Below are 18,846 nucleotides of genomic sequence, written 5' to 3' on the forward strand. Positions count from 1 at the left end.
GGTCTGTAATGTGTTATGTGAGAAGTGTGTTCTTTCAATCTAATTATTACATTTCTTTTTGTTGTTCCAACATACTTCATCATCTCACAACAAAACTGTCATGTCACACTGAGTTAACTAATTTGATAAATGCCCGATTTTTTCTGGTTTATTATTATTATTTATTATTATTAATAATAAAATACATTTTCTGCTGACAATTAATTGCTATAATCCCATCCATTAAAGTGGTGTTTATCATTTTGATTCAAGCAACATTGTTGATTAGTGATACAATTTATGTAGTTGTTAGATAACTCATGTCTGATAAGCAATAGTTACTAATTCATGAAACATTATAGGAAGTCATTTTAGTGTAACTTATGTTAACTTTTTTGAGGAACTTAAGTAGACTTCCATTTGGCCTTGTAAGTTTTTCTTAAGTTAATTTTTTGAACGTCAATCATACTATAGCAAATATTAATATAGACCACCATTATAGTAGTAATTTATTTATATACCACTTTATAATAGGGGCTAATATACTTTTTTGTTATAAAACCCCCGTTAATTAAAATTTGTTACGTATACTGTAGGCCTATATCTATAAAGCGTTCATGAGGCGGATTGGAATTTGCTTAGTCTGCAAGTTTGATGAACCAGGGGGTGTGATAATATATTTTATAAACCTACCAAAATTTACTTTACAAAATTCATTAGGTATTTTTTATTGTTAGGTATATTCCCTATGGGGAAGTAGCTATTACTGTAGCTCTCATGGTAAGACCTAGGCCCGGGACTGATTTACTTTATCATTTTGATGTCCCCAGAGGCCAAAAACACCATTCGTTCAAATTTTTATATATGTCCGGACGATTAACTTGAGTAATTTTTGTCCGATTCTGATAAAATTTAATTTGAAGGTGTAAAGACGGGATAAACTTAAATGAGTTCGCAAACCAGCATGATCGGACCATGGGAACAGTGTTTAACGGGGGGTTTTATGGTGTGAAAATGGGGTTTTCTCATTTTTTACCCTTAAAACACAAAATTTATCAATTTTTCTCCAGACTTTTTTAAAGAGCTTAACAAAATTATTTAGAATATCAAAGTGTTTTGTACGGTGAATGGTTACGGAGAAAATTAAAAAAAAATTTTAATTTAAAATTCCCATATTATTCTTATGGAGAATATTATTGTAAAATGTCGTAGTTGGCTTGTTTATTTTGATCAAACTTGGCAGATTTATTTATTTCATACTAAGCTATTGCTATTTTAATAAAAAACACACTTTATTAGTTTCCCTGTAACAACTAACCTAAGTACTCGTTAAACATAATGTTAATTTAATAGATTAATTGAAAATCAATCCAGGCAAATGGGAATTTGCTTAGATGGCAGGTTTGCTGCAGCGGGGGTATTTATTTTACAGTTGAAGTAAGATATTTTTACTTGTTTTTGTTTGTAGCAGAAGACCATAAAATAGGTTCTCGGCATCCTAAACAATTTTAAGTTATGGGTTATTTTACAAATAACTGATTACAACTGTGTGTTTATAACACTGCAAAAGTTATGTTTTTGAAGTTAAATAATCTCTTATGTTTGGTATATTTTACCATATAAATTCATCAGAAACTCTATATAATAGACTATAAATATTGGGCAAAATAACATTGTGCAGAAGTAATTTTTAGTTTAAAAAGTTTGTTATGCTGTAAAAGAAATTAATAGAAAATTCAATATCATAAAGCAGTCAGTATTGATATCCCAAATTGTTACAGTGTCATACCAATGTGCTTGGATTCAAATATTTTGAAAGTGTTGAAAAAATAATTCGTCGTTCACCAAATGTTTGATAAAACATCAAACTTTTGAACTGGAAGAAAGTTTGTGTTGGTTTAGTAACCTTTTACATTATGATTTTACAGATATGACATTGGACATCACGACCAGACGGATGTGGGGAGGTCAGACCCCGCGATGGTCATGGAAGTTGCATCTACCGGTCACATCGGTGTTCACATCATACACATACTCAAGTCCCTGCAGCTCATACAACTCTTGTGTGGAGGAAGTACAGGCATGACCACGTGTAGGCTTAGATTAATTGTAATACTCTTTAAACTAGCTAAAGTTTAAGTGTTGTAATCATTGGATTCAGAAATTATTTTAAAATCCTGGAAAAATACTTAGGCCTACTTCCTTTCTGAGGTGTTGCCTTCCGGATTACTTAACAATTACTAATCTAGAGGTTAAATACCTTGTTGCCAACGTAATCTTTGGTAGACTTAATGGCTACCGGTTTCGACACACTTATGGTGTCATTGTCAAGCCTAGACATGGTTGTCGCTCCTAGGAGGTCGTCATAAAGTCTACAAAAACATAACGAGACGAATAAATAACAAAAACTAAAACGAATGAATAATACTATATGGCTGTACGAATAATACTACTCTACACCCTGAACCCGCAGCCGCGCCGAGAGTTGTATATTTATTCTATGCTCTGTGACAGACACCACCTCAAATTTATAATAGTATAAATAAATTAATAAATCTTTATTGGTCATTAAATTACAGATGTTACAATAGACCTCGTTAACAAAAAAAAGGTGCCAAAAAGGACCATAGACTCTAGATAGTATAACATGGTCTCACTACTATTAAATATAACAAAGAAAACAAGAGAATAAATAGTTAAAAATCATTTGAAAAACAACACAGAACTATATACAGAAACAAAAAGTGAGGTACTTAAACAAAGCGTTTGAAAGACTAGGTAACAGTTGACTAGCTAGGGACTAAAGTAAGAACAATTTTACCATTACAATTGTGTTCTGCAAAAAAATCATCCAAACTGTAAAAAGGGTGGTCAGCAAGCCAAACTACTTATAAATAGATAGATGAAACCCTGACAGAAGCCACTCTTGTGATTAAACTAAAAATCTAATGCAAATTTCAAAATGAATCATGTAAAAACAGAAAAGAACGTATTCATATTATGTGAACTTTTTACTCAATCAAAAAACATACTTCAATGCTGCAGAGCAGCACAGGGTCCTCTAGGTAAGGTATATGTGAACAAAAAGTGAACTTACAGACTAATGAACTTAAACTAATTACAATTAAGATTCCCTTTCAAGATTTAAAAGAACAGTAGACTGTTAATACTAATATTCAGAAAAGTTTGAAAGCACAAAATTACAATGTGAACAAGTGAAATTTAACTGATATTTTTTTCAGTATTTGGAGAGACACGCTACTCGGATTAGAAATTGTCCAGCTGTGCGATACAAGTAAGGATTCTGATCTGGTAAATGTTTATTAGTACTTTACGTTAATCTAAAAGCAAACAAATAAGAGGCAGCACTGCTTCCTCCGTACCGCGACCGGTTAATAGTAGGCCTGGTATTCTAAATGTTTAAATTCTTTTTTCGTGCGTGTATGTGAAATTATCAATCAATTCAATTTATTTACCCAGATTTCTTTAAGAAATACAACAGTGATCAATACATAGATTGTAATTTGAATTTTCATCTTGCTTGACTATTTTGATCGAAGAATTCCTTTAATGAATAATAAATAAACAAACCTAATAAATAAACCTAAATAAAAATAAACAACATTAACACTATTGTATTAGCTGCTAGCTGTAAATAGATAAATAAATACAAGATCGCGCCACTCATCCTACACTCATCTCCATTCATACTTGGCTTAAAATACCTACTTTGTATGGTCGCCATTTGATTGAAAAGTATTGAAGTAAAGATCTAGATATTTTGTTTTGGGTAGCAGTCACATAGTGTGGTCCTTTACAGTTTCCTGATCGGAGGAGATGGGTCAATCTATGAAGGTCGGGGTTGGTATAGCCGTCCAAGTCTACCACCCAAGTATACTATGTACAACAAACGCAGCTTGTATATCGGTCTGATAGGCATTTTCGCAGGTAACGTCAATTTATTTCTACCATGTTAATCTTGTAAGTGATTTTCTTCTTTACATTTTATACAAATTACATTACAATATTTTACTTGAATCCACTAAAACATCACCAACTGTAACGATAACCCCATTTTCATATGGATGTAAACAAAATTGTATAATGGCCATTTGCTTTGATGTAAACTTGAAATAGTTCTTGCTTGTTCTATTATTGTAATTACAGAGCAGAGTTTAGATTTGTTAAATCTACCCTAAATAAAGAGAGAAACGTTATAGACAATAGTGTGCTCAAATGTAGCATAATAAGCAAGTCAACCAAAAAGAGGGATGGGTTAAATTTAAAGCAATTGGTTTGGATTGCTTTCTTATAAAAATTTTGAGTTTCTTCCAATAGCCTGGGGAAAATATACTTGAAATACAATAGGATGAAGGTTATTGGATGAAAAATAAGGGTTTGGCCCGCTTGTCTTAAAAGCGATTGAATAATCTTTACAACACCTACAAAATGCCACTTGCATAGAGGAGAAAATGTCATGAGTCTGGTGAACTATATAAAAATGAAGATAAATAAATGCTATTTCAGAATCAACATTTTCATGTTCTATCAGGTAAAAACATAAAAAATTCTTGATAAATTTGTGGTACCTTTTTGTTCTAGAATCTCCACCAAGTGATCAAATGTACCAAAGCCAGGATAACCTCATAGGATTCGGGATGGACTATTCACTTATTTCAAAAATACACTTGGCCTTTACAATTAGACCTGCTGGAAGGGGTATTTTAACAGAAGTACTTTAGTTATGGCTCATTTTCTATGTAGTGATCTCTTTTAATATTAATTTGGCCGTCCACTTAAACCGAAGGTGTGTGGAACCGACGATGACATGTTTTTAGGCGAGGTGTTATTCATTTATGAAGATTGTTTGTGGGCATCGCTCACCTCGATAGAACGTGTTAAGCCCCATCTTATCAAACATTTTCATGGACAAGTTTGAGCAGGATGTAATTAAGTAATTTGAAACTAAACCTAGATTCTGGTTACGGTATGTTGATGATGTTTTTTACATTTGGGAGGATTCAATGTCGAAACTTATAATGTTTAAGAAACACATAAAAAGTCAGTTAGAGCCCAAAAAAAATCTTCAATAACAACTATGACTTAAGAGATAGACCATAGAGTGTCAGGACACTCTATTGTCTACCGAAATCTGGAAATTATTTTACCAGGGTAAAAAAAAACTCAAAATTTGGGTCTAAGATAATACTGTAATTTTTTAAAAACACTACAACCATGTCACTTATTAGCAATTTAATTCTGTAATTCCATGGTGGTTTGTGGCAGTCACCGTTCATACAGAATAATTGGCAGCAGAAATACAAAATTCGAAATACAGTATGAACAATTTCTCTATAATCTATGCATAATATTCCATTGTCTTTGTTTTCCTGGTTTGTAAGAAACCTTCAATAATAATTTTCATAGCAGTAGCATTAAATTCTGAAAAATTTCACTACAATTTTACATGATTTTGTTTTTGTAAGGTTTTTTTTAGTAAAGCAAAACACATTGTGATATTAGGGTATATTAATTGTAGTTTATAGCTTTATGTTTTAAAAGTGTAATTTATAAGAAAAAGAAATTGACTATTCATTACTACTTTACTTTTTGTACCATAAATATATACATGTTTCACGAATTACATTTAGTTCATTGGCATATTTCATTTTCAACCCATTAACAACGACAACCCAAAATACTTAACAATCAAGATATGAGGATACATGTTTTAATCATTCTGAGTTCATAGTGGGATCTAGGAATCAAAAACAACAAAAACAGCGGCAGCAAAAACAAAACAACTGGAGGCAATTGTGCAATACTAAGTGGAACAATTTCATCTCCATAATCTTTTATGAATGATGTAAAAAATGTTATGTAACTTTGGAAAGCCAAATTCTTTTCTTAAGCGTTGATAAAATTACTATTACTCAACAAAATAATTATTTCAATATAACTGCAGCAATTTTACAAAGGTCTCTTTAAAACAGCAATTTCTATCTTGATTCACATTAAATTAGAAACATTGATCTGAAACAACCATCAGCTCTGTATAGCTGAGCTGTGAAAGCCATGTGGTAAGATGGTTAACAGTTCGATCCTGAGGAAAGTAAAGTTTTAAAAAGTAAATAAATCAGCTGTAATTAAATTTGCAAATTTTTTGAAAGGCTGAGCTCTTAAGTGAGGGTATTCATCACAGCTAGATTGTTGGGTGCAATTATTTCTCATTTTATTTTTAGATTAGTTTAGTTTTTCATCTGTCATCGCATAGATGATATCAATTTTTTTTTTACTTTATTTAATTTACAATCTGTTCAAGTTGAACAATAAGCAAATGATATAAATAAAATACAACATTAACTTGAAGAACATGAGCTAGTGATTGACCACTTTCAACACTAGCTAACAAAGAGAATTTTGATAACACTTAGCCGAATCTGAATAAATGTAATATAGACACAAAGATTATTTATTTAACTTGTAGACACCGGGATATTTTTCACTATCAATACATTCTTTTTTAGTTTATGTATTTTATCTTACACATTTCAACACGACATGTCCTCTTTTAACATAAAAAAAAATAAAAAAACCACGTCCTCATCTTTTATACTGATATTAAGATAACTATGACAGGTGTTGTTTGCAATCCATAATAAACTCGCCAATGCTGTCAACTTCTACCCAAGCTGGACACTGTTTATTTAAGTTGGGGTCTACTCCAAGCCACAAATTAGTAAGCTCAATATGGTTACACTACGGGATTCGAACCCGTGCATGTAGGAAGACCTTAACACTACGTCCATCGCCTTAGCCAACTGAGCTACCATGCCAGAGTCGGCCATCAGCCAAACAGGTCGATTGCCACACAACAACATTAGAGCTGGTAGGCTAGATTCTACGTACTACTTGAGGGCCAGTGGGATAGCAGTATGATTATCTTGCGGAAAATTTGGTGACAAGCTACACACAAGAGTCGTTAATGGGTTAATGAAAGGACAAGCAAATCTTAGGTAATTGTGGTAATAACTCATTTGCAACAGATCAAACGTTTTAATTATAAAATACCAACCTTTGTGATATGCAAAATAATACAAAAATTAATTTGACTATTGGCCAAACTATTTGACAAGTTTTATTAAATTGTAATTAAATGTGTTAAGTTCTAACATGAACAATGTTGCACAATGATCTTACGGATCTTGTTACCTTGCCAGACTTTAAACTCAAAAACTTTATGAGACATTTTCACTTTGGATTAGAATAACAATAACGATGAAAAGTACATGAAGGAATAATACATTTTTTTTATCATACAGTTACAGCACTCTGTCCGTTTTTAAGCCAGCAGTGTTTATGTTTAAAGTTAAATGTTACTATAAAGATTTAAAATTGTAAATCTAAGTTTTACTCAAAGTAATTCTTCTGCTTTCACCTAATAAGCTTGTAGATCTTTAAGCACTTCTGAGTCAGTCGGCGTTCCAGGTATAGACCCTGAAAACACAAAAACATGTACATTGAGTAATAATTTAATTTGACTCTGATGAAGCTTACATAATTGGCAAAGACAGTTTTGTGTTGTTAACTACAATACTTCTACGGGATAAGGCCACAAAAACTAATAAGAATGTTTCAGCAGTTATATAAATATTTATATGAATTTGAACCAATGGTGTTTTTGGCCTCTGGGGACCTCTAAGCGAAAAAGAAAATCGGTCCCAGGCCCAGGTCTTACCATGAGACCTACGGTAAAGCTTATTTCCTATATGGAAATAATCGAAACAAAGAAAAGATACAGGATTTTGTATGTGGATACCATGACGCAAAATTTACAATATGTAAAACAAAATTGAATCTGTACCTTTCACAATAAACCAGTCAAGTAAAGAGACTAAAACGAGACATTTGTCAAATTCCAGAGTGATTTAGGACTACACTCTTCAGAAAACTAAATAAGTAATGAAAAGTGCTCAATAAAGTAAATCAAACCCTTCGAGATACTTACATAATCTTGATGTGTATTCTAAAAACTTTGGAGCAATAAAGTGTTTCCTAATTCCTAATTCCACGAGGTCGCGAGCAGCATTAAACATTTTCTGTGGAGGCATGGTCGCTGGAAAAAGATACAAAAATAGTAAGCAAACATTTAGACATTTCATTAAGACTGTGATGTAATTTGTGTATTATGAGCTAAAATTCATGCAGGGTGATTGGTTGTTGAATGGAGTGAGATGATCTGTGTAGCTTGTTACTGGCTACAAAATCACACTTTGTAGTAACAGCTGCCATAATAGTATACTTCAGCAAACAATTTAATCGCTTTCATAGTTAAATTCTCAATCATACAAGCATAAACAATATACTATTTTGTATTTTGTCACACTGCAGCAAAACAGCCATTTTAATACATGTGTTGCAGGGCCTAAAGTAGCTCTTTTACTCCCTATGGGTAAATTAGTTTATTTCATCGCACTAAAGAGGTCAAGTTTTACAATCGAGGCGAAACCGAGGTCGGAAAATGAGCAGGGTTAAAAAGTCACTTTTTGCCCATGTGGTGAACCATATTTTTCATCATATTGCATCATTAAATAATTAACAAACAAAGCTAGAAAACAAAATAATTGTTACCGTATGTAAAGATAACTTCTCAAAATGACTTCCAGCTTACTGTTTTAAATTCTGCTAATGCAAATAAGCAGCATTTTAGTAATTATACCATCGATATGTCAAGTAATCGATAACAATATGCTAAAACCTTATCGAATAAATCAATAGATAAATGATTTTGATCGATATGATTGCCACAATCTAAATTTACAACTGTTTACAACAGCTGATTTTTAACTCCCTAAAGACTAAAAATAATTTTTACTCCTCCGAGAGTAAAACTGCTACGTTAGACCATGCATTAAAAACAGCTGTTTTTGCTGCAGTATGACAAAAAAATTAAGTGATGGATGTCATATTAAACATATTTAATTACAACCAAAATAAGAACATTTAATAATTAGGAATCCATTGTAAAACCAACCAAAATTTCTCCTACTACTGTTTATAATAATGTATTCAAGCGTAAATGTTTCTCTCTTATTTTAGCGTAAATTTTAAGTTGTGTTTTTTTGTGTGTCTTTGGTTGGAATACCAGAGAAAAAGGAATAGTTTTCATGACTTGTTTTGAGTAGGGGAAATTACATGAACTAAAGAACAAAGCGCTCAGTTGAATAATCAACCTTCAAACTTAAAAGTTTGAACATCATAGTTGACTTTATTTTACGTAAGATCATGCAATGATTTTTAACTAAAGCATTTTTTAAACAGAGTTCATTCAAAAGATTTACATTTTTGAGAACTTACCCCTCAAGTTGCCAAGGAATGCGATATGCAGGGCATTCCGAGAAAACCGCTGCAACTTGTGGTTCAGCCGAGGTGATGAGTTCCATCCTCGACCTTCGTAAACTTGTCCATTGCCTCCAATCAAGAAACTGCAAACCACCACAAGAGTTAAATGGGAATTTCACAACTTCAGAAGTCTATGCAGATCAGATTAAGATAAAAAAATAAAATATTTTTCTATATACATGCCAATTATCATAACACAATACATTGGTCTACATACACACACCCACAATTGAACAAAGAATATTTATAGGTGCATGTTTGTGTGTTTTATATGGAATTTTTAAAATATGATGGACATGTAAAAATGAAACTTTTTTTTAAATTTAACCTGGTGAAGCAGTCTCAGACATTCTACCAAAACTGCAATTTGTGCTTGGATATTCTAAAGCTTTCTTTGGAAGACGTTTTATAGTTATTAGTATTTCATTCAGTCAGAATTCTGGGTAGCTGAGACATTAGTACTTGTCTGGCAATCAAAAGGTCACCCTTTCAGTCCTGAGAAGTCAGTAGCTTTCCGATAGTACTCAGCTTGGCTTTGGGGGGGACAAACATTTACAATCGAGGCGAAACTGCCTCGATCAATCAAGGCACAATTTTACACAAGATTTTAGCACAAGATTACAATCTTAGGCAATAAGGATCTACAGTGATAAGTCTACACAGATTATCCCACTTCATTCTACAATATTCTTGCATTCATATTCAGATCAAAATACCCCCCTGGTGGTTTGTCTCAAAACAAGAGTTATGCTAATGATAGTAATCAACCTTAATGGTTTTTTTAACCAGGACTTGATTTTCATTGTATTGCAAAACAGTTATGTATCAGCGTATAGTGTGTATGACAAGATTCATCCCAGGTGACATCCTAGATCATTTATGCTTAAGACTTTCATTATTATTGTTCCCTGATCTCCTTAAACTCTTCTAAAGCATCCCTCGGGATTTTGTGTGCTTACTTAACAGAGCTGGGCATTCAAACAGTATGTGGTCTATTTCCCCCACGCAGAATTTTCTGCAAGCTTTGAAGATAACATAACTATGAATACATACTCACTTGAAAACTATGTCAACGGCTCCGTTCTGCACATGGTTGGACTGGATGCGTTTGACCTCACGGTTGCAGAAGTAGGTGTTCCAGCAGGTGTTGCCGTGGGAGTAGGTCATTACGATCAAGTCCACGGGATGAATCAATGGAGCCGAGTGACTCGGGGGAATGGCTCGCCACCAGTCCCTGGGTATGATGGTGAATGGCCTCCCTACATAAAAATACCAGTCTTGACAAGCTGCTCAGAACTATGTGGTTGAGTGGCGGGAGCCAATGAAAATTGGTATACAGAATTTTTTTAAAGTCAGTTATTTGGTTGGGCCAAAAATATCTTCTGTATAATATAGGCTATAAATACAAGTATTACCAAATGCTTAAAATAAATGATAAGAAAATCCAGTATATGCTATGGTAGGTGTGGTAAAAGTGACTACGAGCTACTGTAAGCAAGGCCTTGGACAAGATGATAAAAATTAACTACGGTATTTTTTTCTACTGAATTCCTTATGGACGCCCAAAAAAGAGGTGAAGAGAAAGTAGCCAAGAGATGGGAATGGCCAGGGCCGATGAAGAATACACACAGGATAAGAATAAAAGACAGTTTCAAAATATAAGTTTAAGTTTTTAACATTTACTAAATTAATAAATTGTTTCATTTTCCAGCTGTCTCCTTCAAGATAAAATGTACACATTTAATAGCTATTTACATTACAAGTGTAGTAAGAGCGTTTTTACATCACGCAGGTGAATGTTGTGCAACGAGCGAAGGCGAGTTGCATAATTCACCGAAGTGATGTAAACTTGCTCTTGCGTAACGTGTAACGTACAAGATTTTACCTGACCCGACAATATGCAGGAGGTTACGAGCAATATGCTTCGTTATCAATTTCACTCATCTTCTAACAGTAACGTTAATTTACAAACAAAAGCTAGGTCATAACAAAAGCTAGGTCATAACAAAAGCTAGGTCATAACAAAAGCTAGGGGTTGGCAGCCGTGATCTGCCCTGAACTGAAGGGGTGCACGTCTTGTGAGTTTTTAAAAGTATGTTTTAGTGGTATAATGTTTTTGCGACTACGTAATTTAGTGTTACTATTGATCTTGGACAGTTGGACATTTATTATTTTACTGTGTAACGACATCGTGGTTTGTCGTTGTTAATATTCAGACAACTGATAACTCAAGTTTCGTGTTTGATAAGACTGTGCGACAGCGTGTTTGGTACGTCTGCGCACTCGCCGCCGCGCATCGGGACCAGTGTTGCCGGCCGCAGAGACTTTCTCCCGTATCGCTTCTCCCCGTCGCGTTGCGCTGCTAGCCGGCCTACGACCACTCGTAATTTTGGCTACTCCTGCAATTTGCTCGACGCAAAACAACTACAGTACTGCGTTGCATCCAGGATACGAGTTTGCAGGCGCTGGGATATCTCGTCAATCATCAACTTGGTATTATTATTCGTTGTGATTTAGCCGTGTCAGTATACTCTCATCAGGTTTTATTATTTTAATATAAAAAATGGACAACTTAGAACATTTTATGTCTGATTGTACACATTTTTCTGATGATACTGAACTAATAATTTCCAATTTTTGTCTTCAACTACAAAAGTTCGTTGCAAACTGTAATCAAAGTGGCCATGAAGACTTGGTTAATGCTTCAGCTAAGGTTGTTTTTGAATTTAATTCTATATGTGGCCACTTATCTGAAACAAATGATAAGTTATTAAGTACAGAGACTAAAATGAAGGAACTTGATTGCCAATTGGAAGTGTTTACGCGGAACCACCGTCGGGAGATTAACGAGTCACTTGTTGCAAATGATTGTCTTGTTAGTGAAAGACTTTCTTTAGAAAATAAAATTCGTAATTTGAGTGATAGTTTGGTTAAGGCTTCCAATGTCAATTTAACATTAAGACAATTGCAAAGTGAGCATGATAGGCTTGTTGAGGATTGTGACAGGTTGCAGTGTACAAACCAACGGTACATTGTTGAAAATAGTAGATTGAAGAAACTTTTAGACAAAAATGTGTCACAATGCACGACTTTAGAATCAAAACTCTCTGATGTGTCATTGGCGCTCAACAATTTGGAGGCTACGATAGATGACAAGTCCAAATGGGTATCAGACGAGTTACTGACTACATATTTCACTTTGTTTAATACGGAAGTGTCTAACCACCGAACTGATATTACTTTTGTGGGAGCATCACTGACTCAAATTTTGAAGCTTGGTGAAAAATCTCAAGTACAAACCCTCCTATCTGAGCTACAATTTGGTACCAAACGTTATTTCTTCTTTTGTATCAACAATTCCTTAAGTGAGCAAGGGGGTACTCATTGGAGTTTATTGTTGCTGGACACTTGTAAACAGTCTGCAGTGCATTACGACTCTTCGGGAGGTGTCAACAGACGGCATGCTCAGATACTCCTTGACAACTTGGGACTGAGTGGCGGCATCCAACTAACCGAGGGGTGTGTGGCGCAGCAGACTGCGGGTTTCGAGTGTGGTCTACATGTGATCGTCAACGCGCGGCTGCTGCTGGCTCAACTCTGCGCAGAGATCATCACACCTACGTTCCCACGGCAAGATGAGGGCACCCTGGCTACGACCATCAGTGACGTCACGGCGGTGGACACAAGTGTGGAACTGACTACGACACAACTTGCTGACCAAACAACGGTCGATAAGGTAGACTCAGCTAGTAGTGATAAGCGTAACAGTGACAAAAAGTGGAAAATATGCAAAAAGAATAAAAAATGTAATAAAGTAAAAAGTAATAATACACTCAAAACTCAAATTCCTTGTAAAAACAGTTTTGCCGTCCTAAGTAATATTAATGAGATGTCTGATGGTGTGGTATTTAAAAACACATCAGGTTCTTGGATAACAAAGCCAAAAAATTGTAAAAAAAAAGCATTCTAAAAATCAAATAAAAAATAGAAAAACAATGTTAAAGAGATCTAACAACACTCATTGTAAATCTGTACCACTCTGTATTGATTCCACTGTCACAGGTGTCATAGTCTCTGACTCAGCTAGCGTAGATGTTAAGAATTCAACCTCAGTTTCAGAGTGCAATGTTAATGTTTGTGTAAATAGATCTGGGAGTGATTTAGTTCAGGGTCATTCAAATCAATTTGAAAAAGTGTTAGTCATTGGCGACTCACATTTAAAGTTTGCTGGTAAACAAGCCTCAAACAGAGGTGCTCAAGTGCATTGCGGCCCTGGAGACAGAATCCAAGATGTCAAAAGAAAACTGTTAAGCTTTATAGATAAGGATTTGTCTGTTATTTACCTACATGTTGGCTGTAATAATTTAAAGAGAGGTTTTAGGGGAGGTCCGGGTTACAACGGCGGGCACGGTAAGAGAGAGAGTTTGCATCATATGGCAGATCTCCTGTACACTGCCAAGACACGGTTTCCAAAAGCTGAAGTTTGTCTGAATAGTGTTTTAACTCGCCATGACATTCCTTTTAAGCCTTTACGTGATTTTAATTCTCAGCTGGATCTCATGTGTAATAATTTTGGCGTAAATTTTGTTGATCCAAACCGTTGTGTTGGCAGGAGTGACTTAGCCCGGGACGGAGTCCACTTCAATCGAAGGGGCACCTCTCGCTTAGGTTCTCTGATTGTGGACCACATTTCTGCAGCTTTGGATCGTGTGAGTTCTCTCTCTCGTGGAGCTGCTCCTACTCCCTGTCATGTTCCCGGGACTGAGAGTGTCGATTGCGTCTCCAATACTATTGTAGAGGCATCCAGGGCTTCTCATATCCCGGAAAACTGACTGGGAGGGGGGGTAAAGGGAATCTCAAAGTGGCCCATGTCAATATAAGGTCTCTAAACACAGCTTTCGATGAGCTCTGCTCACTTGTTCATGACTTTAATTTTGACATTTTAGGGGTTACTGAGACCTGGCTCCACCCAAACACACCCACAGACAGTTATGCTATACCGGGATACTCAATGCTTCGTTGCGATCGCAATGCTGGAAATGGTTACCCAGGAGGGGGTGTGGCATTGTATGTGAAAGACGGCATCGACTTTCAGCCTTACCCCCTACCTGATTTCATCGATCCTGGTATTGAGCATCTCTGTGTGGTGGTGAGTTTCAAAGGGAGTAAGTTTGGTATATGTGTGGTTTATCGGCCTTCCTACATAAGGTACACTCGCCTTTCGGATCTGTTTCGCTCCCTCTTTATTGACCTTGCGGTTGAAGTCAAATCAGTCATTTATTTGGGGGACACAAATATTGATATGCTGTCACAAACCTGCGAAACAAATTACCTGTGTAGGCTGATGAGAGAATCCAACACTATACAAATTGTCAACGAGCCTACAAGAGTGACAGAAACCTCGGCAAAATTGATTGACCATATTATAGTAGACAAATCTGCCGAGATTGAAAGTGTTGGAGTCATAGACACCCCCAGCATAGTTGACCACAGAGGAATGAGGATGACTGATCATAAATTAATATATTGTTGTATATCTTGTCAGAAAGACAAAAGGGGGTCGAAGCTAATCACATATAGAGATTATTCCAAATTCAATGTTGATACTGCACTAAATATAATTGCTGATATTAACTGGAACTATGTGTACAAATTAGAGTCTCCTGATGATATAGAGAAATTCATTACCGATAATATAAAGAAGGTGTTTGATGAGGTTGCTCCTGTTGTTTGTAAGAAGGTAACACGGAAAAAGGCTCCTTGGATAAATGAAAAGATTAAAGAATTGTCACTTTTAAAAAATAAGCACCGTAACAAATACTGGAAGACCAGAGATTCTTCGGACTGGTATGAGTACAAGACTTCGAGGAATAAATTGAATTCCATGATACTAGAGGCTAAAAAAAGATTCTTCTCTAACAAGCTTGCAAAATGTGAAAAACCTGCAGAGTTCTGGAATTGTTTAAAAAATTGTGAGATTATAAGTAGTAAGAGAAATAGTGTGCTCCCCCCTGATTTAGATATAAACAGAATAAATGAATATTTCACCAATATGGGATCGGGAAAAGATATAGATATTGAAATACTGAATGTATTTCAAAAAGATAGAAAACACGGAGATAATGATAGGTTTAATTTCAAACTTATTACAGAAAATGATGTTAAGGAGGCAATGAACTCGATAAAATCAAAAGCTCTAGGTGCTGATGATATATCTATAGAAATGATAAAATCTGTTAGCCCATATGCATTAGGAGCAATTACACATTTATTAAATATGAGCCTGGCCTCTGGTGTTTTTCCTAGCAGTTGGAAGATTGCCTACGTGAAACCTTTGCCTAAAGTTGCTACGCCAAAAACCATCCAGCAGCTAAGACCGATATCTGTGTTACCTGCTATTTCAAAGATACTAGAGAAGATAGTAACCGAACAAATTGCTTTATTTCTAGATGAGTATAATATACTGCCTAAGCTACAGTCAGGGTTTAGAAAAAACCACAGCACGTGTACTGCACTGACTAATATGTTTGCTGATCTATTTGATGCCAAAGACAAAGGATTCTACAGCACATTAGCTATTTTAGATTACTCTCAAGCATTCGACTCTATTGATCATGAATTATTATTGGCAAAAATGAAGTACTATGGTTGCAGCGAAAAAGTTGTATGTTGGTTTCGGTCCTATTTGGAGTCCCGACTGCAGGTTACCAAAATTGGGAGTGGGACATCAGATCCGCTTTGCAAATTGCGAGGTGTTCCTCAAGGTAGTTGTTTAGGCCCTGTGCTGTTCAATTTATACACGTCTGACTTGCCCAGAAGTGTAAAATATTGTACAGCACACTTGTATGCTGATGACTGTCAATTACACTTGTCATACAAGCCAGACATGACATCCGCAGCAATTGAACTCATCAATGCTGATTTGCACAGCATTTTTCAATGGTCTGCCATGAATGGCCTTGGATTGAACGTTGACAAGTGTGTTGTCATGCATACTGGACCACATATTCTAATGCAGGAGTTGAGAAAATCTGACATTAAAGTCACCCTTGATGGCATGGGATTGTCTGTCTGTGACACTGTCAACACGCTTGGTGTTGTACTTGACAAAGACCTCTCTTTTTCTGACCACGTCACATCTGCAGTCCAACGCGCAGTGGGAAGATTGAGAGGTCTTAGCAGATTCAAAACTCTCCTGCCAGAATTTGCCAAAACGCAACTCATGCGGTCCTTGGTCCTTCCAGCCTTCACATATTGCTTTCCTGCATATGGAAACAGCGTCTCTAAGGAGGATATGGCAAGAATTCAGAGAATTCAAAATTCTGCCATAAGGTTCATTTTTGGCCTTAGTCGCTTTGAACACGTGTCCTCCTACAGAGATGCTGCTAAGCTCATCCCAATGGATGACATGTGCAGAAAGCTGACCTGCTGCCTGGTCCACAAAGTGCTCACGCTGGGAGAGCCTCATTACCTCAGCGAGAGGCTGAAGTACAGGAGGGAGATCTGTCTGCGTAGTACTCGCTCCGACCGCAAGCTTCACTTTCCTAAAGTGAGGCTTGAGGCTGGAAGAAAGGCTTTTTCTTATTTCGGCCCGCGGTTGTACAATGGCCTCCCTCAAGAGATCAAGTGTTCAAAATCGTACAACACATTCAGGGCCGCAATGAAAAAAACAAATGTAAAATGTATATTGTAATTATTCTGTTGTAATTTGTTTGTATATACTTATGTAAATATTTTAGGATAGTTTAGATTTAGTGACTTGAGTTAGTTTGAAAACCATGTATTATGAAACTCGCTCGCAAATAAAGGCCTTTTTATTTATTTATTTATTTATTTAGGTTAGGAAAATTCTTCAAAGCATAACAATAAAATTCAAACACACAGCTGATTTCTAGCGTTGAACGTCGTTGGCTCCATAGAGGTAAATTTTTTAAGTTATCCACTCAATGTTATTTATATGGGTTTCATTACATCACCGAGTGAGTTTTTTTCAACTTTACATCACTCGAGAAGTAAGGAAGTTGTATACATCACGCTTGGGATAGGGAAGTTTAACATGGCGGGTTAGGTAAATTACATTACAGGACATCTATTCTGTGTAACTGAGTTCAATTTTAAAACCAAACCACAAACATAAGTCAACAAAACCATGCATTTATTGATTGCTTGAGAATAAAAATTATTTGTATTGTTAAAAATTACCAACTAGAGTAATAATAGATTCTTTAATGTACAAAAGTAAAATTTCAATACTTACACTCTTTGTCATTTTCCCAGCTTTCATAGTTCATCTTGGTGTTTTCAATCCGTGCTTGTTTCCTCTTCAGGAAAGCCTCGTGCCTACTGGCATTCAAATCTCTCATACCTGCTGCAACTTTGTAACCTCCTTCATTTTCAGTCATTCCTCTGTAGTTTCCAGATTGCCCATAGCTTTCAGTTGATGAAAACCTTTTCGTTCCTTCATAACTTTCAGCTGCTCCAAATCTTTCAGATCCTCCAACATTTTCAGATCCCCCAAAATTTTCAGATCCAAATCTTTCAGATCCTCCATAGCTTTCTGTCTTTTGATAATTTATGGAATCTTCATATCCTTCTTCATTAGGGTCTTCTATAAAATCACTCATTTTGTCTTAAATATATACATACAGAATTCTTTGAGACAGAATATATGTTTTATCTGTATAAAGTTGATGCCTTTTTGATAAAGAATTACTTTATCATATAATTAAGATAAGAAAAGAGTTATGAGAAAAATTAGATATAAATTTACATAAGTCAATAGAGTTTAGGACATAACAAGTTGATAAAGTTGATATGGATTTGAAATTGAAATGTGAGGTAAAAGATGTGCAATAGTTATTTGTGCAACTAGTGAGAAAAGTGAGCAATTGACTCACTCGAGAGAAATCCTTACTCACGAGCCGTAGGCGAGTGAGGAATGGTTTCTCGAGTGAGGCAATTGTATTTTGAACTCGAGTTGCACATTATACTTTTCCTACAGTTACCATAAAACAAATAAATTTGTGAAGAAACATAACCTATTTTTACACAGAAGTGAACTTTTAATATAACATTTAATGTGAAGTGACAAATACAACAGTACAACAGCTGACCAGCTGATTTACAGCCAGTGCTGCCAACGTATTTCGCGCGCATACGACGTTGCCTGCATGTATGCGCTCACTATTTCGTGCCTTCACGTTGCAAATCTGGAGTGAGACAAAGTAATTAGAGTGAGACAATGTTAACATTGTCTCACTGATGAGCGAATTGGCCACTTTGCTTTCTCAAATCAGTGAGAGAACATGTACATTGTTAGGTAACTGTAGGAAAAATAGCTTTTTGTCATTTCAATTTAGATTTTGGTATTCAACTAACTTGAAGATTTATGAAAAGTTTTTCGAGGATTAATTGCTACTGTATTTATACAAATCTCTAACAAGTAATTTTTAAATTTAATATTTA

General features: G+C 35.3%; 2 protein-coding genes across 4 annotated transcripts; one reads left to right on the plus strand and one right to left on the minus strand.

Moving 5' to 3' along the window:
- The first annotated feature begins 333 nt into the window (after nt 1-333).
- On the plus strand, nt 334-5,496 carry LOC128986485 (peptidoglycan-recognition protein SB2-like). Of its 2 annotated transcripts, none has more exons than XR_008490129.1 (5): nt 334-407; nt 1,908-2,071; nt 3,222-3,274; nt 3,800-3,927; nt 4,582-5,496. XR_008490129.1 is itself a non-coding variant. In XM_054406883.1 (5 exons), the coding sequence occupies exons 2-5, from the start codon at nt 1,910-1,912 to the stop codon at nt 4,719-4,721; spliced, it is 471 nt and encodes a 156-aa protein (XP_054262858.1). In that variant the 5' UTR covers nt 334-407; nt 1,908-1,909; the 3' UTR covers nt 4,722-5,496. The 2 variants fall into 2 exon arrangements, 1 of the variants encoding a protein (XP_054262858.1); XM_054406883.1 differs by having other exon boundaries at nt 1,908-2,059.
- LOC128986484 (peptidoglycan-recognition protein SB1-like) lies at nt 5,379-18,065 on the minus strand. Of its 2 annotated transcripts, XM_054406882.1 has the most exons (6): nt 17,639-18,065; nt 10,439-10,640; nt 9,337-9,464; nt 7,988-8,095; nt 7,418-7,476; nt 5,379-5,421 (listed from the first exon to the last, which is right to left on the minus strand). In XM_054406882.1, the coding sequence occupies exons 1-5, from the start codon at nt 18,003-18,005 to the stop codon at nt 7,418-7,420; spliced, it is 864 nt and encodes a 287-aa protein (XP_054262857.1). In that variant the 5' UTR covers nt 18,006-18,065; the 3' UTR covers nt 5,379-5,421. The 2 variants fall into 2 exon arrangements, with proteins under 2 accessions (XP_054262857.1, XP_054262856.1); XM_054406881.1 differs by lacking the exon at nt 5,379-5,421 and having other exon boundaries at nt 7,016-7,476.
- Between the last annotated feature and the right edge of the window lie 781 nt (nt 18,066-18,846).

This window comes from Macrosteles quadrilineatus, unplaced genomic scaffold, assembly GCF_028750875.1.
Source record: "Macrosteles quadrilineatus isolate MER2022 unplaced genomic scaffold, UCM_ALF_1.0 Scaffold_2__2_contigs__length_208266976, whole genome shotgun sequence".
Taxonomy (NCBI): domain Eukaryota; kingdom Metazoa; phylum Arthropoda; class Insecta; order Hemiptera; family Cicadellidae; genus Macrosteles; species Macrosteles quadrilineatus.

Coding starts and splice junctions, on each gene's coding strand:
- LOC128986484 (XM_054406882.1), bottom strand. CDS start 18,005: ATGAGTGATTTTATAGAAGACCCTAATGAAGAAGGATATGAAGATTCC. Junction 10,641..17,638: donor CTGGGAAAATGACAAAGAGT/GTAAGTATTGAA, acceptor ATTTTTATGTAG/GGAGGCCATTCACCATCATA. Junction 8,096..9,336: donor ATTCCTTGGCAACTTGAGGG/GTAAGTTCTCAA, acceptor ATCTTTTTCCAG/CGACCATGCCTCCACAGAAA.
- LOC128986485 (XM_054406883.1), top strand. CDS start 1,910: ATGACATTGGACATCACGACCAGACGGATGTGGGGAGGTCAGACCCCG. Junction 2,060..3,221: donor CTTGTGTGGAGGAAGTACAG/GCATGACCACGT, acceptor TATTTTTTTCAG/TATTTGGAGAGACACGCTAC. Junction 3,928..4,581: donor TCTGATAGGCATTTTCGCAG/GTAACGTCAATT, acceptor TTTTTGTTCTAG/AATCTCCACCAAGTGATCAA.